This window comes from Tympanuchus pallidicinctus, unplaced genomic scaffold, assembly GCF_026119805.1.
Source record: "Tympanuchus pallidicinctus isolate F22 unplaced genomic scaffold, pur_lepc_1.0 scaffold13, whole genome shotgun sequence".
Taxonomy (NCBI): Eukaryota; Metazoa; Chordata; class Aves; order Galliformes; family Phasianidae; genus Tympanuchus; species Tympanuchus pallidicinctus.
In genome coordinates, this window is record NW_026294648.1 from 5,539,812 (window position 1) to 5,558,479 (window position 18,668).

General features: G+C 41.7%; 1 protein-coding gene and 1 long non-coding RNA gene across 2 annotated transcripts in view; both read left to right on the plus strand.

The window, feature by feature from the left end:
• LOC128075848 (uncharacterized) overlaps positions 1-18,668 on the plus strand; it is a 354,845-nt gene that overhangs the window by 12,991 nt on the left and 323,186 nt on the right. The window lies entirely within an intron of this gene.
• Positions 579-18,668, plus strand: part of TMEM164 (transmembrane protein 164) — a 41,002-nt gene continuing 22,912 nt past the window's right edge. The window contains exons 1-4 of the mRNA XM_052672951.1: positions 579-794; positions 879-1,416; positions 15,056-15,105; positions 16,441-16,507. Coding sequence (XP_052528911.1) covers positions 952-1,416; positions 15,056-15,105; positions 16,441-16,507 — 582 coding nt within the window. The 5' untranslated portion in view covers positions 579-794; positions 879-951. The remainder of the gene's footprint in view (positions 795-878; positions 1,417-15,055; positions 15,106-16,440; positions 16,508-18,668) is intronic.

Below are 18,668 nucleotides of genomic sequence, written 5' to 3' on the forward strand. Positions count from 1 at the left end.
CTGCTGCTCATAATCAAAGCCACCATTTCTCTTGTGCAGATCTCACTTTTGTATCACCAGGTTACAGCGATGAAGTGTTGGCAAGTAACTGCATTATTTGCTTATATACAAGATGCACAGAATCGGTAAGGTTGGAAAAGACCTCTGTGATCACCCAGCCCAGCTGCCCACCTCCCACCAATAACCACAGCTGTCAGTGCTACACTGACCCTTATCTTGACGCCCCAGGGACCGTGTCCTGCCTGTGCAGCCCGTGTCAGCATATCACTGTTCTTTCTGAGAATGATTTTTTTCCTGATAGTCAACTCGAACCACCTCTGGTGTAACTCGAGGACCTTCCCTCTCGTCCTATTGCTAGGACTGCGTGTACACCTGCCCGATTCCCTCAGTTTTGATCACACGAACAGTTTACATCTGTTACATTCACAAGCCGCACTCGCCCTGGCCGGAGGGAGACGGGCGGGAAGCGGGAGCGCGCGGGGCGGAGCGAGGGCGGGGCGGGCTGCCGCGCTCAGCCAATCCGGGGGGGCTCGTCCATTTTTCGGCGTGAGGCAGGCACGTCGGTGGGGTGATGCTACGGCGCCGGGAAGGGGCCGGCAGGGCGGCGGGAAGCGGCCCGCCCGCTCGGGCTCAGCGCCGCTCCCTCCTTCCCGCCGTTCACCGAGGCCGGGGGCTCCGGGCACGGGGCCGGCTCGCGGGCAGCGCCGCGCGGCGGGAACGGGCGGGCGGCGGCTGCGGGGAGCGCGGGGCTGCGCGCGGGCCGAGGCGCGTGAGGAGAAGGCGGCGCGGGGCAGGTAGGGGCGGGCGGCCGTTAGCGGCGGTGCCGGGCTGAGGCTCGCCCTCTCCGTTCATCCGTCGCTCCGTCCGTTTCCTCGCAGGCTGCCGGCGCCCTAGGGAAGGGAGAGAGCTCTTCTCTGAGACGCGGGGAGGAAGCGGGACCCCCAGCGTTTCATGTTCCGCCGGCCCGACGGCATCTCGGCGTTGATTCCGACCCGCTCCCACCCGCGCCCGGACAGCGACGGCGAAGAGGAGCGGCGCCGTCCCGCCATGTCCCGGTACGGCCTCCGCAACCTGCTGGACTGGCTGTATGGCGGGGTGGACCCCAGCTTCGCCGGCAACGGAGGGCCGGAGTGCGCGGCCTTCCTGTCCGGGCGGCAGCGCTTCGCGGAGAGCCTGGTGTTCCTCAGCCTGGGCGCCGCCGAGATCCTCGTGGCGCTCCGCAAGCTGCGGCAGCTGCACCGCGGGGAGCTGGAGGGGCACCTGCTGCAGCAGCACCGAGCCAAGACGGAGAGCCTGGGCAAGAACCTGCTGCTCGTGGCGCTGTGCCTCGTCTTCGGGCTGGAGGTGGGCTTCAAGTTCGCCACCAGGACGGTCATCTACCTGCTGAACCCCTGCCACGTGGTCACCGCCGTGCAGGTGAGGCTCGCTTTGGCTTTGTGCTGGCGGGGCGGTCGGTCTGTAAAGGTTCGCACCTTCGTAGCGGAGGTTCGAATAGCGAGGGTTCGTACATACGGTTTAGAGCTTGGCTTTACTCTGCTGAACTGAACGTGGGGAGAGAAAAAGGTGAAACTGCAGCTAACGTCAGTGTCTAGCGCCGTGGATGAAAAGGCTTTTTTGTCACCAGAAAATGTTGTTCTCACCAGCTGCAGGGGGATAACTTGTGCCAGATTTGATTAAAAACAAGGTTACTGCTCAAGAGCCTGTGTGATTTACACAGCGCTTTTTTGCAAGGGGTGAGAATGTGTTTTGTGAAGTTGTTAAAGTTGCAAAAGTTGTCTTTTGGTGACAATCTTGTTTTGCTTTTCTAATTTTAAAAGCTGCGTGATGATCATGCAGGTGAGGATCATGCGTGAGGATAACAGGTGTTATCCTTGTCTTCTACACGGTGGTGAATGAACTGAGATGGCTTGATACCTGTGGGTGAACTGTGCTCTAACAGGTTATGGCTTAGTTGCTGATAGATGATAATGCACAGTATGTGTAGTTGTCAAACTAATAGAGACATTCATAATTAGTGAACTGTGATATCTGAAGCTTACAAACTGTTTGTGTACAGTTCTGTGCATGTACTTAGCTCACTGAGGTTGTCAAAATAATCCTTTTACTAATTTTGCTAATTCTCTACCATCAACACTGGGTAGGTAACTTACAACGTTTGAACTCAACAACAAATAGAAGATTATATGGAAGTGTTTTTTTTTTTTTTTTTTTTTTTTTTTAAAGCTGTTATGGTTTAAAAAGACAGAAATAACAAATTGGATCAATACCATTCCTTTTCTGTTTGCAGATAGTATCTGATAGTACTAGAGGTCTGGGGGTGAAGAGGATCCTTTCAAGAGAGGTCACACAGGCTTTTACAGCAATAATTGGGACATCTACAGAAAATAAGTTCCTGTTCCAGAATTTAATTAGTAGGTTATGTGAATTCCTAAGCTGTGAGGCAGTGCTAGGTCAGTATTTTACACCATAGTAGAAATGCTTTCCATAAAGTTGTAACAGTTGTTGCACAATCAATTAGTATTGGTAAGGAAGTGGAAAACAGAAGGTTTCCAAGAGCTGTACAAATAATGGAAAAATAAAACAATATAGCCGCATTCCATTGCTTGGCAACACTCTCTATTTACTGGAATGTTTCCTGTTAATTCTCTGAGATGATGATGATGACATTTTAGCATTATGGTTTGAATACTTTGTTCTCTTGATACAGTATTATAATATTGTTTTATGATTTCACTATGGTATTAACAAGAAGTAGCCATCAGAACGAGGGAGGTGATTTTGCCCATCTGCTGCCCTCTCATGAGACCCATCTGGAATACTGCATCCAATTCTGGGCCCCCCAGAACGGGAAGGCCATGGAGCTGCTGCAGGGGGTCCAGGGGGTCATGAAGATGATCAGAGGGCTGGAGCACCTCTCCTGTGAGGACAAGCTGAGAGAGCTGGGGCTGTTCAGCCTGGAGAAGAGAAGGCTCAGGGAGGACCTTATAGGGCCTGCCAGTACCTGAAGGGGGCCTACAGGAAAGCTGGAAAAGGAGTTTTTATTAGGGCAGGTAGTGACAGGATGAGGGGAAATGGCTTTAAACTGGAAGAGAGTAGATTTAGATGAGATATTAGGAAGAAGGTCTTTACTGTGAGGGTGTTGAGACACTGGGACAGGTTGTCCAATGATGTTATGGATGCTCTCACCCTGAAGGCGTTCAAGGTGGATGGAGCTTTGAGAAACCAGGTTTGGTGGATGGTGTTCCTGCCTATAGCAGAGGGATTGGAATTAAATGCTCTTAAAGCTCCCTTCCAACCCAAACCATTCCTTGAAAAATTAGTGCTTACAGGTAAATTGGGAGTGACATTGTTTAGCTCACTTCTTCATGCCTACCCTCAGAGGTAGAGAGTTAACCTCTGTAGTCAGACTTGGACAATTCTTAATCTATCAGAGCATTTGTGGTACCTTCTTTCTTATGCTGTGCTGATTACTCACTAGAAATGGTGTTACTGCATTTTGTGAAATTGAGAACACGGATATGTCAGCAAACTTCAGAAGCAATGCCCCTTCATCCTCAAACAGATGTGTTAGAAATGGGCCTGGGCTTAAAGTAGGGAAATAATATAGCTGCAGAATGGACACTTTCAGCAGAGAAAACAGCTTAGAAACAATGATAGTTGACCTCTGTCAGCAGGAAAATAATACACAGTAGGTAGAATCTTGAAAGTGTTTTTCTGGCTTGACCTTGCTGACAGCAATAGGTTGGCAAGATGAAATATATGAAAATGTCATTTATCTCGCATTACTGTTCTTACAGCATCTTGTACATTATGCAGCTGCAGGGCCGGAATGTGAGGATGAACAAGGCAGGAGGTGAAGAGTTGAAGCATGCTATGGCATTTGCAGTCCTGTCAGAGGGAAGCCAGAAGTGGTTGTTTGTAAAGTTCTCTTCATCCACTCAGTTTCTGTTTTCTTCATGTGAGGCTGTTTCTTCTCAGCAGCAAAAGCTCTGGGCTCTGTGCCAAAAAATATTTGGAACTGGAAGTTGTCCTTCAGACTTCATCTGCGTAAGGCTTCTGCTTTTGAAAGACCTAAGGCTGAAATGAAATGACGAAATGAAGTGGGAATTATACATGTGGTGCATTTGAGCAGACAGAACTGTGTTGTATAATGGCTACCGTGCTCTACTAATGAGTCTGTTTAGATCAGGTGTCTAATTTCTGCTTATCACACCGACCTGTGTTCATATCAAATCTTTTCCATAAGCAGAAAAACCAGTTTGCATGTCTTACTGTTAGGATGGAGCATTGGTTGAATGAATGTATTTAATTGCTGAAGCAGTTATCCTGGTTATGGGAATGAATTTGTTGCCATCATCCCACTATTTGGATAATATGCAAACACTGCTCCTGATTTCCAGCCCAATGATAGCTTTTGGTGTCTTGCTTAGCTTAGAAACAGTGTTGTTTTTTTGACCAGCATTGTAAGCGCAGCATCAATGAGAAATCAGTGAATTTTTAAAGTTTATATCCATTTTAAGCAAAAAGTGAAATGGAAAATGTTTGTTTAATGTGCTGTTCTGCTGTGGGGCTGGGGGTGTTTTGGTGCAGAATGACAGCACACAGTGCAATAAAGGGGGAAAGGTTTTTGAAGGAATTCTGAATTTGTGCTCGTTTCAGGACTGAGTACATACGGGGGAATGACTGAATCAGTGCCACTGCTGCAAATCCAGCATAGAAGCTGTACTAACAGAGAAGCTGTAGGGGGTTTTCTTTTCTTAAGTGAAGTCCCCTGGGGTGCTGTGAACTCTTTTTTCCTTGCACAGCAGGAAAAATCCAGCATGCGTTTAGCAGGCTGTGTTACTTTCTCAAGACATCGATTGTTTAAAGTATTCTAGGAACCATTTATTGCATTGAATTTAGAGATGTGAAGGAAATCTTTTAAGTTTCTGCTTCAGCAAAGCTAGAAGGAGGATTCATCCCAAAGCATATAACTGCATTATTGATCTCTAGATATTTGGTGTAGGAGGCTTTTGCAGCTGTTGCTCACAATCAGTGTAACTTAACTAAATTGCATAGAGTTGTCTCTGGGTAACCCGTAGGACATCAAGCAGGAGATGCAGGCAGATAAAGCTAAATGAAGACAAATATAAACTAGAACCCAGAGATGAAATTGGTCTGTATTGTGACCAAGGAATTTGGAGCACAAAATGTAGGAAAATATTTGTATACACCAGTTGTGGGGTTTGTTAGCAGCAGAGGTACAGCTGGTCCTCTTAGTGTGCTCTGAGTTGTCCACTTCTTTGTTTTAAATATGCCAGTGCCTGACTTCAGAGTGATGACTTAACACCAACCTATAAAATGAGATTTAGGTTGGTTTTGCTTCAGGAGAAGCTTTCTATAAGGCTGTTTGCAAGTGTTCTTACAGAATAATTTATTCCAAGTAGGTCTTCAGCTGATAGATTGCCATAATCTCTTTCAGTTACCATAATATCTTTCAATTGCACACTGAATGCTCTTTAGGCAGCTCAGGACAGGCATTTGTGTGCTGGAAGGAAAAGATGAGCCTAAAATAATGCAGAGCCAAGTTTCACCCAGTGATTTTTGAGCCGATGTTCATGTAACTAAAATCAGTGCAGAGTGCACCTGTAATTCAGTGAATACTAAATGCTGGGTTCATTGTTTCCAGTTCTGGCTTCTTAGTCACCTGGATCCTTCCTGTCCTCTGCAGGACAGGCTGCCATGTGAGTGTGGATTTCATTCGTATGCCTTGCTCCTAACGCTTTGCGATGTCTGGAAGAGACCAGTTAGATTGTGTATGTTTTCTATCTTCTGTTTCTTCAAAAGCTCGAATTAAAATTGAAGAGGCATTAATATCCTGAAACCGATTACAGAAATACTGGAGATTTTTATAGAAATGGCACTAAACTGTAGCCAACAGGTGCTATTAGGTAACATAAGCAACAGCCCCCAGGTAGAGGTTTAATGAGTTGTTCAGTTCTTAAGGGATTGTAGTATTCCAAAGAGAAGATTATTAATAGTTCTGTCTGCTGCTGCATGTATTACAGTCCTTGTGTCGGATGTAAAACAGCAAAGGCAAAGTTTCACATGAATTTATGCATTTTTCAAAATGTGCACCTCTAAATGTCTATTTCTAAAACTCTCTTCTTTAAAATATATGTACATCCATGTATATAATTTTTGTGTGTATTTTTACACACAAAACCTGCAGAACGTGCAATTTTTAAAGCACTCTGGAAATCAGGATCAGGTTTCAGGAGATCTGATAAAACGGAGGTTTAGTTCAATTTGTTATTTTAAGGTTTAAGAGAGATAAAAACAAAGACTTGTGAAAGTGAAGGCAAAGTGTTTGGAGTATGGCGTGGTTTCTTCCCAAGTCTGTACATTCAGGAGGAGTGTGAGGCTGCTGTTGTGAGGCAAGCAATCCTTTCTGGGCTCTTAAATGCTGTCTGGTAGCCATCACTGAAGTGGAAGATGGGCATAATCACAGCTCACTGACATGCCAGACTATGAAGTGTGCTGCTTGGTTTTCAGATCTGCACAGCACAAGCCTTTCTGTAATTTCAAATTACTCTTTCATATCTCCTATTAAAGCTGATTCCTAGAAAGGAAATTCATCACAGTGTGCGGTAAAAAGGGCAGATGGAAAAACAATTAAAGCACTGAAAGCAGCAGTAGTTCTTGCTGGCACATCTTATTTCTTGCCTATGGGTGTATTTTGCTTCTGGAAGGATGATGGCAGCTCAGGGGCACAGGGATGAGGTGATGTGTCATGAGGCAAATCAACAATTCCTCTATGTGTGGTCTTGGATGCTCCTGAACTAATAGTTTGGCATTCAGTTAGTAGAAGACATGGCTGCTTGAGTGGTTTCATCTGCCCTTTCAGTAACTGATTATTTCTAGTTGTTACAATATTTTAGAGGCTCTAATTGATGCTGTAATGAATATCATAGTTTCTTGAGCTGGAAAGAAGCTTTTCCATGATAAGTTTAACATTGCATACATAGTTTACTCCTTTGCTTATTTTTTGTTTAGCATAAAAAGGAATTGAGAAATATCAGAATGAGGAAAGACAAGGATTCTTATTCACAAATAATATAAATATTTTTAATAACTGGAAACAGAACAGCAAATGCTTTCAGGCCATGAGTCACAGTTTGCTGTCTTTGAGGAGGTTACAGCTCAGCTCCTTGGGCAAGATTTGGCCAGCACATGCTGTATCTTGAGCTGAAAATGCACACTGCTTTACTTCAATCAAGGTGGTGCAGATCGTGACGTTATCTCATGGTACAGTGAGCATTCCAATTGAGGAATTTGGTGTGTTGGAGACTGAACAGACTGGTGTATAGCAGACTGAACTGCTAGGCTTCAGAAATACCTGCTGCGTTTGAGGATAGAATGCATACTTTGCTAACTCTTCTCCTTATTCTTAGGAGAAAAGAATAAAAAGGGGAGAAATAAAGTAATATGATTCTCTATAAAAGTAGAGATTGCATAATAGGAAATTGTAGATGGAAAAAGCTTAAGTTAGCCTAAATATTTACAGTGGGCATTATTACCTAAACTAGAGAAATTATTAGGCAGGTGGACATTGTTTTCATAAGATCATAGATTTAATACAAATGTTAATCACAGTGTAAGTTATCTAGTTTGAGCAGCATGAGGTCATCTACTTATTTAATTACTTTGGAGAACGAGGCTCTTGGGAGTGGTTTCAGTGTTCTGTCCAGTGCTTTAATGCTTCACCATTAAGCATAATGCATTTTAGGATTTCTACCTAATTTGCAGTTTAACAAACCATTCCATGCCAACTGTTAGCTAGCAGCTTCAGCTGGTCTTTCAGAAATCACTGTCTGATGCCTATAGGAACTTCAGTGGAGTTGTAGAATAAATGAAGTAACAGCAGTGACCGTATGGATACCGTAAATGTTCCAGGCATTGGGCTGACCTTCATCTTCTGACTTCCATTCTTCAAAATGCTCCTTTGCTGCTTCCCTCACGCTGCTGTACGTGTTTGCTCCAGTAGTAGCAGATGGTGAGCTTTACTGCAGCAGTTGTATGACGTACAGCAACCTGAACCGCGGTGATGTTCACCCAGAGGAAGTTCTGTGCCATGAATTTGAAACCTGCTGGATGTGTAACAGGACTCCTGTTTCTCGTGACACTTCCTCAGGGCTTTAGATAGTAAGGGTTCACATCTGTTCAGACTGCCAAGTAAATAGCTTCTAGTGTAATGCTTTGGCAGTCGATGGCATTTTCCAGGAACGTTATCAGGAATACGTTGTTATATGTTGTAGCTTTTTATGGGATTGTATTAGTATTTCTGTTTCTTTGAGGAAAATGAGCTTTTGTAATAATAAAACTATTGCACATTAATTGTCTTAATGTTTTTAAAGATACTTCTCACCGTAGGATGTGCACTTGGTATTGTCCACTGTGTGCAACCAAAAATGATTTCCAAATTTCCAGTTAGTTACCAGTAACAGAATCATTGGGTAATTGCCTCTTGGAGAAGTAGAAGCCTTCTGACATCTTGCTTGTGCATTAGCCCACAAACTTGAAGTGCTCTTTTTTCTGGAAGCTTCTGACATATAAGAAGTGAAAGCACTCTTGCTTGGTTTCTCATTGGTAAAGCCTTCCTATGCACATGAAGATTAGCCTGTGCCTCTCAAGTCTTGAGTAATGAATGTGAAAAATGATTTATGGAAGACGTTCAGAGAAATCCTTATCGACCATTAGAATCCTCCTTACCAGTAAGAGAAACAAATTAAGGATGTTTGACTAGGAAGCGTTGGTGGGGGTGCTAATGGCTTCTATTTTTTCCCATCTAGGCTTCTGTGGTGTGAGCCCAGAGTACTGGGAGAAAAACATTTCTATTCATACTTTTTTACTGCATTTCTTCAGTTGAACAAAGGCTTATATCTATGTTCAGTGTTGCAAAAGACCAGGGAGCAGTTGAACTTTTCCATGTGTGGAAAGAAAGGTGTTTTACTTTCACTGTCTGAGGCTGAAGATGTTCCAGTGTAGCCAAAAATACAAAGCCAGAAACATTCATTATACCATTCAAGTTGTGTGCTAAAAATACTTTCTTGTGGGACATTCTAATTGTTTGTAGCAATTACGATTTTTTTCACCCACGTGAACATGAGTAATTTATTTTTCAACTACTCTTGTGATACAGTGAGATAGGATGTTTTTTGTTTGGATTTTGTGAAGGAAGGAACAGGCAGAATTGAAAACGTACAGTTGTTATTTGGGAGAGATGGGGAGGAATGGTGGTGAGGAGATACTGTTTGTAGGATGGGTTCACTGAAGACCTGAGACTTAATGCCTGGATGAATTAAGGTTTCTAATTCTTTGATTTTCTTAGTTTACTTTTCTTTTTTTTTCTTTTTTTCTTTTTTTTTTTTTTTTTTGTAATTTTTCAGCTTCCCCGATCTTTTAACATTATTTCTTTAATGTCATCTTTTTGAAAATATGCCATAGCAATTAAAGAAACAAAAAACAAAAAAAGAAAAACACAAAACAAAACCAAAACAGGAATATTATTCAATTTGCTTTTATGTGTTCAATTTGAAAGAGCTGCATCTATCCAGCACATAACTGTATGTCACAAGAAAATGCTCCAGATGTCCTTCTGGCACTGGAGAGTTGAGGAAGAGTAGAGCAAGCCTCTATTACATCAATTCTGCTACTGTAGGAAGTGGATATGGGATGTTATGGATATGGAATGTTATGGATATGGAATGTTATGGATATGGAATGTTATGGATATGGAATGTTATGGATATGGAATGTTATGCTCAGGGGAGAAAATAACAAAAGTGAAGACAGACCAATATCCACATGAATATCTTACTGGGAAACCTCGCGAGGTCTCTCAGCGTCAGTAAAAGTTATAAGTAGAAATTAATCTAAATTCAATGTGAAATAATTTTGTTAATAACTGAATATTACTTTCTTTTGTCAGCCTTTTTGTTCTTTTCCCCCCTATATAAGTTTCTTTTGCAGGTTTTGCTAATTGTGTTAGGCTAGGAACAGAGGAGGAAGTAAGTCAGCCACTGCCAGCAAGGGGATGGTGCAAATTTGATTAGAGAACAAGGAAGGAAAATAAGCTCAGTCACACCTTCTCTCTGAAATCCCAGTTTCTAAGATATCCTAACTAATATAACTAATTCTACTGCACACCATAGAAGTAGCTTAGTCCTGTGTTAATTAACCCTAAAACATGAGAAATCTACAAATCTTTCACCTCAGACAGTAAAAGAAGGTGAGTTCAGTCAGTAAAGTAGCTAGACCTATGGAAGGGAAGGCTAACCAAGGATGTCCAAGGGGCCGTAGTTAATTTAGGAAACATTGGATTGGAGAGTAGAGGATGGAAATAGTTCAGTGTGCTGCTTTTGTCTCAGTGGAACTGTGAGGCTGGAAGGAAGGGCTGACACGCTCGTATTTCTCACAGTCTGCTCTATGGACCACAGGAGCGACTCCTACTGTGATATTACTGAATTATCTGCCAGTAATGCTGCTTTGAGTTATGAGCATTCTTAATGCTGAATAAAACATTCTGCAGGACCAATTAAGCTGCAGTAGGAGAGCTGTACTTTTGTTCTAAAATATTAAGCAAATTCAAATTGCTGCTGTTAGCAAAGAGAATGTAAGATCCTCTGATCTTCTTTCTCTCCTCAGATTTGGCAGTTTCGAAGAGTAACACTAACCCAGTGTTAGTCTTGGCTTGTTTTTTTTTGTTTTTTTGTTTGTTTTTTTTTTTTAAGTTACTTCTTTTAGAAGTCAAACAGATGGCTTTTAAATGATACTGCTGTTTTGTGCTTAATTGATAGTTTGTGTGCAAACGGTCAGTGTCTAAACTGAACCTGGGCACTGAATGGAAGCTGTATGATGGAGCTGTTACTGCTGCTTTCTGATAAATGATTGAATGATTGCTTTGAACTTACTTTAAAAAATGAGTTTTAGGGTTTAAAGCCTTCTACATAAATTATCCAGCTTTGAATGTACCTTGTCTTTTGTTTCACCTCTGGAGGGGGAGGGGAGTGAATTTTTTTTCACACTGAAAAATACTTAGCCTTACCTTTAAAAAGTACTTTAGCTTTTAAAATGTCTTTAAATATCTTCAGCTGTGGGGAGTGTTACCTTAATGCACATAAGAAAGGGCTAAGCAGAAGTTCAGCATGTTGCTGAGGATGCTGACCAAATGCCACCGAATGCTGGCACGCGTGGGGCATCGCTGCCTCTCTTGGAAGCCTTTCCCAGTGTTTTACCACCTTCATGGTAAAGAAATCTTGCCCAGTTTCCTGTCTCAACCTCCTTGGTGAAGATTTGTTCCACTTCCATGTGTCCTGTCATTGGCTACCAGTGGTGTGACTTGTTCTTTTCTTGCACTGCTACCTTTCGAATTGCTTTTTGTCCCTCCAGTTAATATTTGTTATGCATATTTCTGTCTCACTGTTGACATCACTTAATGGTGCAGTGAGCCCTAGTAGACTTTGCTGTATTCACTCATTGAAAAAGAGAACAGTTTATCTATAACCAGATGAAGAAACGTTCTGCTGCAGGTCAGTGTTCCTTTGTGTGAAGGTAGAAACAAGACATCTGTCAGATCTGTGGTCTTTCACATGATCATGCTAGTAGTTAAAGAAGCTTTCTCAGTACACTGAAGTAAAGTTATGATCTTACAGTCTTCAGAGTAGGCTTTTTACATACAGGCTCTTCTGCTTGCTATGGCAACATAAACAATTAATACAATCAGATTTAAGAAAGAAGTGTTCTCTAAAATTCATGGAACTTAAACAGGGTATTTCTTGGCAATCCGTGGAATACCTGATGACAAATCCACACACGTGTGTGCTTTAGAATTTAAAACTTACTGCTCCAGGAGAAAAGCACCATCCTTTTCCTTCTACTTTCCAGTCTGTCCTAATCCCACAGGTATTGTTAGAACTTTTTCTTTTAGAGTATGGTTCAAAGGAGGGGAGCATGGAATAGATGGATTTGCAACCCATCTCTGAGTTAGTAATGAGGTCAGTTTCTTTCTGATTTTGTCTTGGTAAAGGAACAGTTAAGCAGAGCAATCCTGTACATTACAGTCTCTAAATGGTAACAGCCCTGCTGATCTGTCATGTGTTACGGTGTGACCTTTGTACTTGGGCTTGTGCAGGGGGTGCTGGCCAGGCAGTTTCTCATGCTAGAAATATTTCCCATTGGGATGGACAATGGTATTTATGGCAGAGCAGTTGGAAATTACTCCGACTTTGACTTTTGAAGTAAACCTCAGTTTGCCAATCTAACAATTCTCAATTTCTTTATGGCTTATTCCTGGGTAATCTTCTGGTCCTGTGCTGGTGGAAAAGGCTTGAATGTCCTTACTCGCAGCGCTATCCCCTCCTAGGACTGGCCTGTACGTTTCTTCAAGGCTACTCGTGATTTTGTACCTTCTCTTTGTCTTACTTACATCCTACAGGGTTTGTTTGTCCATTTTTTAACAGGTTGAAGAGTCTTTTGGTCATGCTTGTCATCTCTGTGCTTTTTGGAGAAAGAGGTCAGAGTGGACTGGAGCAGTCAGAACTGTGCCCTGCATTTATTGTATGACATGTAACACAAAGGAGGGGTATTTTAGAGCTTGCTTTTCCCCAGTGAGGAGGTGGGGCAACATCTGTGATGGGCTGTGCGTGTAAATCCTTGGGAGTGCCAGCAGGGAAGCAGAGGCTGGGAATTCTTCACAGTGATGCACTAATTTGATATGATGTTGTTCGGTGTTCAAAACACTGCTGTTTTTTTCCCCACAAGCAAAGGATTTTATTTCTAGTATGACAGAGAAATGTAGTATGATTTTGGGATGAAGATGTGAACACTTGTGTTAGAGCTTGTCTGCTTGATTATTTTCAGGCCATTAATTACTCTGTGAGCTGAACTCACAGAAATGTGTTTTATGATGTTTAAATCTACTCAGTGGCACAGTTCTTTAAAAATCAAATACAAATGTTTCTTGTGAAGAGTCGCTTTTAACAGGTTATGAGGTTGCTTTATCATGGGAAAGTACTTACGTGTTTAGAGAGGAAGTGCTTGGTGTTAATTTGCTAGCACTGAAACATTTGAAGATCTCTTCTGTTACTGCAAAGCTTGAACATAAACATTCTAGCTTTCTCTATTGCCCTCAAACATGTTTTCTGAAAGATTCCCCCAACCAAGGGAGTTGCATGGTTGGAAATATTAAATGCTTGTTTTGCCTCATTAGTTCTCAGAACTATTTCTTGCAGCGGAGCTGACCTGGAAATGAGTAGCTGTGAATCTGTTACTCTTCTCTGTTGGTCTTCATGGGAGTGAAGTCCTTTCATAGATGTTCATCTCAACCTGTATAACAGTGCCATAATCCTTAATATTAGTCACTGTTGATCCTCCGTGGTGATACTCAGCCAGTAGGCAGCGTGCAGGGCTGGTACTTGGAGCACTCTGCATGGTGTCAGGAAAGGAAGTGAGTGGTGTGATTAAGACACACTCCTGTTTCTCTTATTTCGTGTGTACAGAGAAAAGAGGAACCTGCTTTTTTTTTTTTAAGATGAAAGATAAGAAAATCCATTTTATACTGAAAGAGCAGAATATTTTCCATGTTGCTGTGAATGAACAATGTTTCAAAAGCCGCATCTGTCTGTCAGACTTAGGAGCTTAAGGAAGTCATAGGATAGCTGAACTGAAAACTTGAAAAACTGATAACTAAATTGAAAATGAAATGCCTGTGTATTAAGCTGAACTGGAAATAAAATATTCAGAATTCTTTTACTTTTCACTGTTTGGTAAGGACAGTAAAGCCTGCTTAGAACCAGGGGATCAATATTATCACCTGGCATCGGCTCTTCTGCAGTTGCTGCAGCAGGGAGGTGCTTGGCAGTAGTTGAATGTGTCTGTATGTGCACAGATATGTCCTGCAGCACTTGAGAGGAAGTCCGGTGAGCTGCCCGGGAAACAGACACGTTCTCCAAATGTTCTCGCTTTGCAGTGGTTTAATGATAATTTGGTGTGTTGGCAGGGAATTGATCTATTGTGAATTTATTTTGGCAACAACAATAAAAATCACAATTCCCTTTATTTGCTGAAATATTTTCATTTTCGGGGAGTAGACCAAACTGCGTAGGAATTCTCTTATTTTCAGTAGCATACAATATAGTTATCACCGAGCACCTACTTCTGTCATCTCTTCATATCTAAAGACTTGCTGATATGAAGTGCTTTAACTCACCGTGAGAGATATTAGATAGCAGTATCAAAGGATGGTGATTATCTTCTGAATTTATATGGGGCATAGTTGCAACAGTCGTTTACTACATAATGATTTCAATCAGATCCTATTTATGGTAGGAGTGTGATACGCAAAGAAAGACAAATATAATATTCTCCAGTTGTATTGTCTTATTCTTGGACTTGTGAAGTGGGTGGCTAATAGTTGGCAGCATGCTTGCAGAACTTTGAAAATATTCTCCTGAGTAATGCAGTGGGCATGTTTAAAGATGACCGCTAAGCTTATCTGTGTAACAAATACTGTGATAGCCTTATTGTGGGAAGCACTAAGAGGCTTTTATAGAACCATCTCAATTTAAAGCTCCAGGAGCTGGCACCTACACTGCTGAGGCGAAGGCCTGTCAGTGTAAGCACTTGGTCACCAGCACAGCGAGGCCTTTGCGAGGACTGTGATGACTGAGGGCTGAGTGGTTGATAGTGCAGTATTCTGCTTTACGTGAGGCCTTGGAAAGACTGTTTTTGTTTAGTTTTTATAGCAATGATATCAGATGGGCATCGGCAGAAGCTCAGCCCTAGATGCTGCTCGTACTGTGTAATGCTTTTACACCTAGAAAATGTGAATTTACATAAAAATGTGTAAGCCTTTGAATTTGTTAACGTTTTTTAGTCTTTTACTGTCCCATCTTTACTGTAAAACAGTTCTTCTGGTTAGAAATGGGTTGTTGCATCCAGAGCTTGGAAAGAAAGGTATTGATAATGGAGTCTAAAAGATCACATCATTAACTTCAATTTCTTTCTCATGTTTCAGATTTTCCTTCTTGCTTGCCCTCCATGTCGGGCTGCAATGATTCTCTTCAGGTAATGCCTCCTGTTTACTACATTTCTGTCTACTTTGTATGATGTATTTTAGAAATTAATCACAGGTTTAAGTAATAAAATATTAAGATATATATTCAGTAGGAAGGGCATATCTGTCAGACTGAAAAATGGTACTTTAGAAAGGTAATGGCTTAAACTGACTGCACAGCCACATAGCTGTGGTTCTTTTGTTCTGATGGTTTTGGTCTCACTAGCAATATACCTTAGCTCAGTAACAGCTGAAACTACACTCCTCCTTCCACAGACTAACGTGTGCTTGCTTACTCAATTTCATGTGCCTCGTACCTTTTGATTATCCTCACCAAAAATTAGTGTTTAGTCTTCATTGAACACTGTACATACGCAATGTGTGTTCAGTTTTAAAAAGAACATTAACTAAAGCAAATCCTTGCTGATTTTGAGTATTTTTTTTCCAAAGATAAGCAGTATTTTAGAACATATTGTTACTAATTTTTGAAACGGTAAGGGTTTCCAGTGTGCAGGAAGAGCCCAGTAAGTAGTCATGGGGAGCAACTAGTTGGAGTGTGGGGAGGGTGGTGGTGTTTCCCAGACAGAAAGGTGATCAAGAAGAGCTGTGGTTGCCACTACGGCGGTTCACTCTGCTCTTTCTTGTCCTCGTATATGCAATGACTGGAAAAGTGATGCTGGGGGTCTGCCTTATGAAAGTGCTTTGGAAGTGCTGCTCTGTGGCTGCAACTTGTTCTTGCTGTTTCTTATTGGGGCAGGGAGCAGGCCAATTGCAGGGATACTGTAATAGTATCTCTTCAACTCAGAGAGTGCAAAATACGCCTGGTGTCTGGGTTTTCCTACTCACTTCCAAAAGACTGGTTGCAGAGCAGTGGCCACAATACTTGCTGCTTCTCACAGCTGATCTTTTTGGTTTTTGACACTCTTATATACAAATGGTATTTGAAGAACAATTTGGGGTTTGTTTTACTTTTGAAGTTGTACACTTCAAAAAAACATGTAAAGATGTGCAGGAGTAAAACCTTATCAAATATACTCTTTCAAGCTCTGAAAGATAAATAAACAGCAAAATTCCAAGCATTTAACAACCTATATCATGATCTGGATCAACACAAATGGGCAGCCCAGGCCTTCCAGGAATCCAAAGCTCATTACAGACAGTCCTACTTAGGAAAGTATTTAAATGTGTATTTAAAGACAGGCTTTGTCCTCGTTATTGCATTTAACTGTGGCTTTATTCAAATTTTCTCAAATCACTGACTGCTTTTTATTGAAGAGATATTACATAAAAAGTGAAAATACTGCATTTCATTTCCAGTCTGAAAACACCACTTCCTCTTTTCCAAGGTTGCAGATGCATATGCTGAATGGGGCTCTCTTGGCACTGCTGTTTCCTGTCGTTAATACGCGCCTGGTGAGTGTACCGTATCTTTCCTTTTGCTCCCTAATTTATTTCTAGAAGTTTTTTCACCTTTGATTCATTTCACCTTTGGTTCATTTCACTGTATGTAGTTCACGTTACCAGGCTGTAGATTCCTGGTACAAACCTCTGTGATGAAACCAAAATTCCAATCCTGGAATTTTTGTGATTATTTTTATAAATCAGTGTGGGGAGTTAACACTGCTTTATCCTAGGTGTAAAAGAAAGTACTTTGACAGTACTGGCCTGGCCTCTGAACAGAGGTAAAACATAAGAGGCTTTGAAACTTCATAGAATAGGGTGTGGCATGTGCACAAGTCCATGGGACTTAATTGATGTATCTGGGGGTCCTGAAAGAACTGGTGGATGAAGTTGCTGAGGCAACTGTTTGTTGTACTTGAGAAGCTGTAGCAGTCTTAGTGACTGGAAAGGGAGAAGACTAACTCCTTTTTTAAAAAGGGTAAAAAGAAAGACTCAGGAAACAACAGAGCTGGTCAGTCTCACCTCCGTGTCTGGCAAGGTAAGGCTATGGAGCAGATCCTCTTGGAAACTCTGCTAAAGCACGTGGAAAACAAAGAGGTGACTGGTGACAGCCAACATAGCTTCAATAAAGGCAAATAGTGCCAGACAGATTTGTTCTACAATGAGGTTACAACGTTGGTGGATAAGGAAAGAGCAACCAGTATTACCTACCTGGCTTTGGGTATAGCGTATGGTAAATGTCCTGCATGACATCCTTTTTTTTAAGTTGGAGAGACGTGGATTTGATGAATGAACCACTCAGTGGATGAAGAGTTGTCTGGATAGCTGCAATCAAAAAGTTGCAGTCAACATCTTGGGGTCCAGATGTAGATATGTAAAACATGGTATTCCTCGGGGGTTAGTATTGGTACTGACACTATTTAACATCCATGTTGGCTACGTAGACAGTGGAATCAAGATCATTCTCAGCAAGCTTGCACATGACACAAGCTGCATGGTGCTACTGACACACTGGAGGGGAGGGATGCCATCCAGAGGGACCTGGACAGATGTAAGAGGTGGGCCCATGAGAACAATGTGAAGTTCAACAGGACCAAATGAAAGTCCTGCAGCTGGATCAGGGCAATCTCAAGCACAAATACAGGATGGGCAACAAATCAATTGAGAAATGCTGCAGAGCCCTGCAGAGAGGTATGTGGTGGAAGTAAAACAGAGTAGGAGCTGCTAAATGTGCACTTGCTGCCCAGAGAGTCAACCGTGTTCTGAGCAGTGTCAGAAGTGTAGCTGTCAGGTCAAATGAGGTGATTCTCATCTCTACTCTGCTGTTATGAAACCCCACCTGCAGTACTGCATTCAGCTGTGGGGCCCTCAGCATATGGAAGACTTGGATGTGCTAGTCTGGGTGGCCATGTCTAATTTGCAAAAATCTTTTCTTTTCTGCAACCATTTAAATGTCTGTTTTAAAATAGAGTTCACTTAAATTCATCTGCTTTCATGTTTACAGAGTCTGGATAATGTATTCATATCTATATTTACATAGCATGTGAGTTAATGATATTGTTAGGGACTTCAGACTCTGTTACAAATCTCATTAGTGATTGTCCATTTACAAATCTAGGCAGTCTTAATAGGATTAAGTCTATAAATCAGCATCTGTATTGAATTTTGATGATACGCCATGTTGACTGTTCACACTGGTATCTAGGAGACTTGAAAACTAAGTCTTACTTTGGACTTGTGTATGCTTTCCTTCTTCCCCTGTTTAAGATAAGAAAAAATTCCCCTGAGACGCAGTTTAATTACTGGAGAGAGGATTATCCATCTGTAGGCTTTTACATATCAGTAAGGACTTTCCTCACTGTATGAAACACATGCATACACAGAAAGTTCAATCATTATTCAGATTTTAGTAGTAAAATAACCATAGAGTTTATTCAAGTTTTATTTTGTCCTTCCTTCTCTGCTAACTATTTATATTCTTTTCTACAGAGATGGAAAAATATGTAAAGCATTACAAAGGGGAAAAATATATATTCATGCATGTGTGTATACATGTGTGTGTCTATGTACATATATATATACACGTATATAGCTGCTTAAGTGCAGTTTGTCAGTGTGTTTTAATAAAACTAATTCCTGCTGAAGGGGCATTAAAATATATATATACATACTG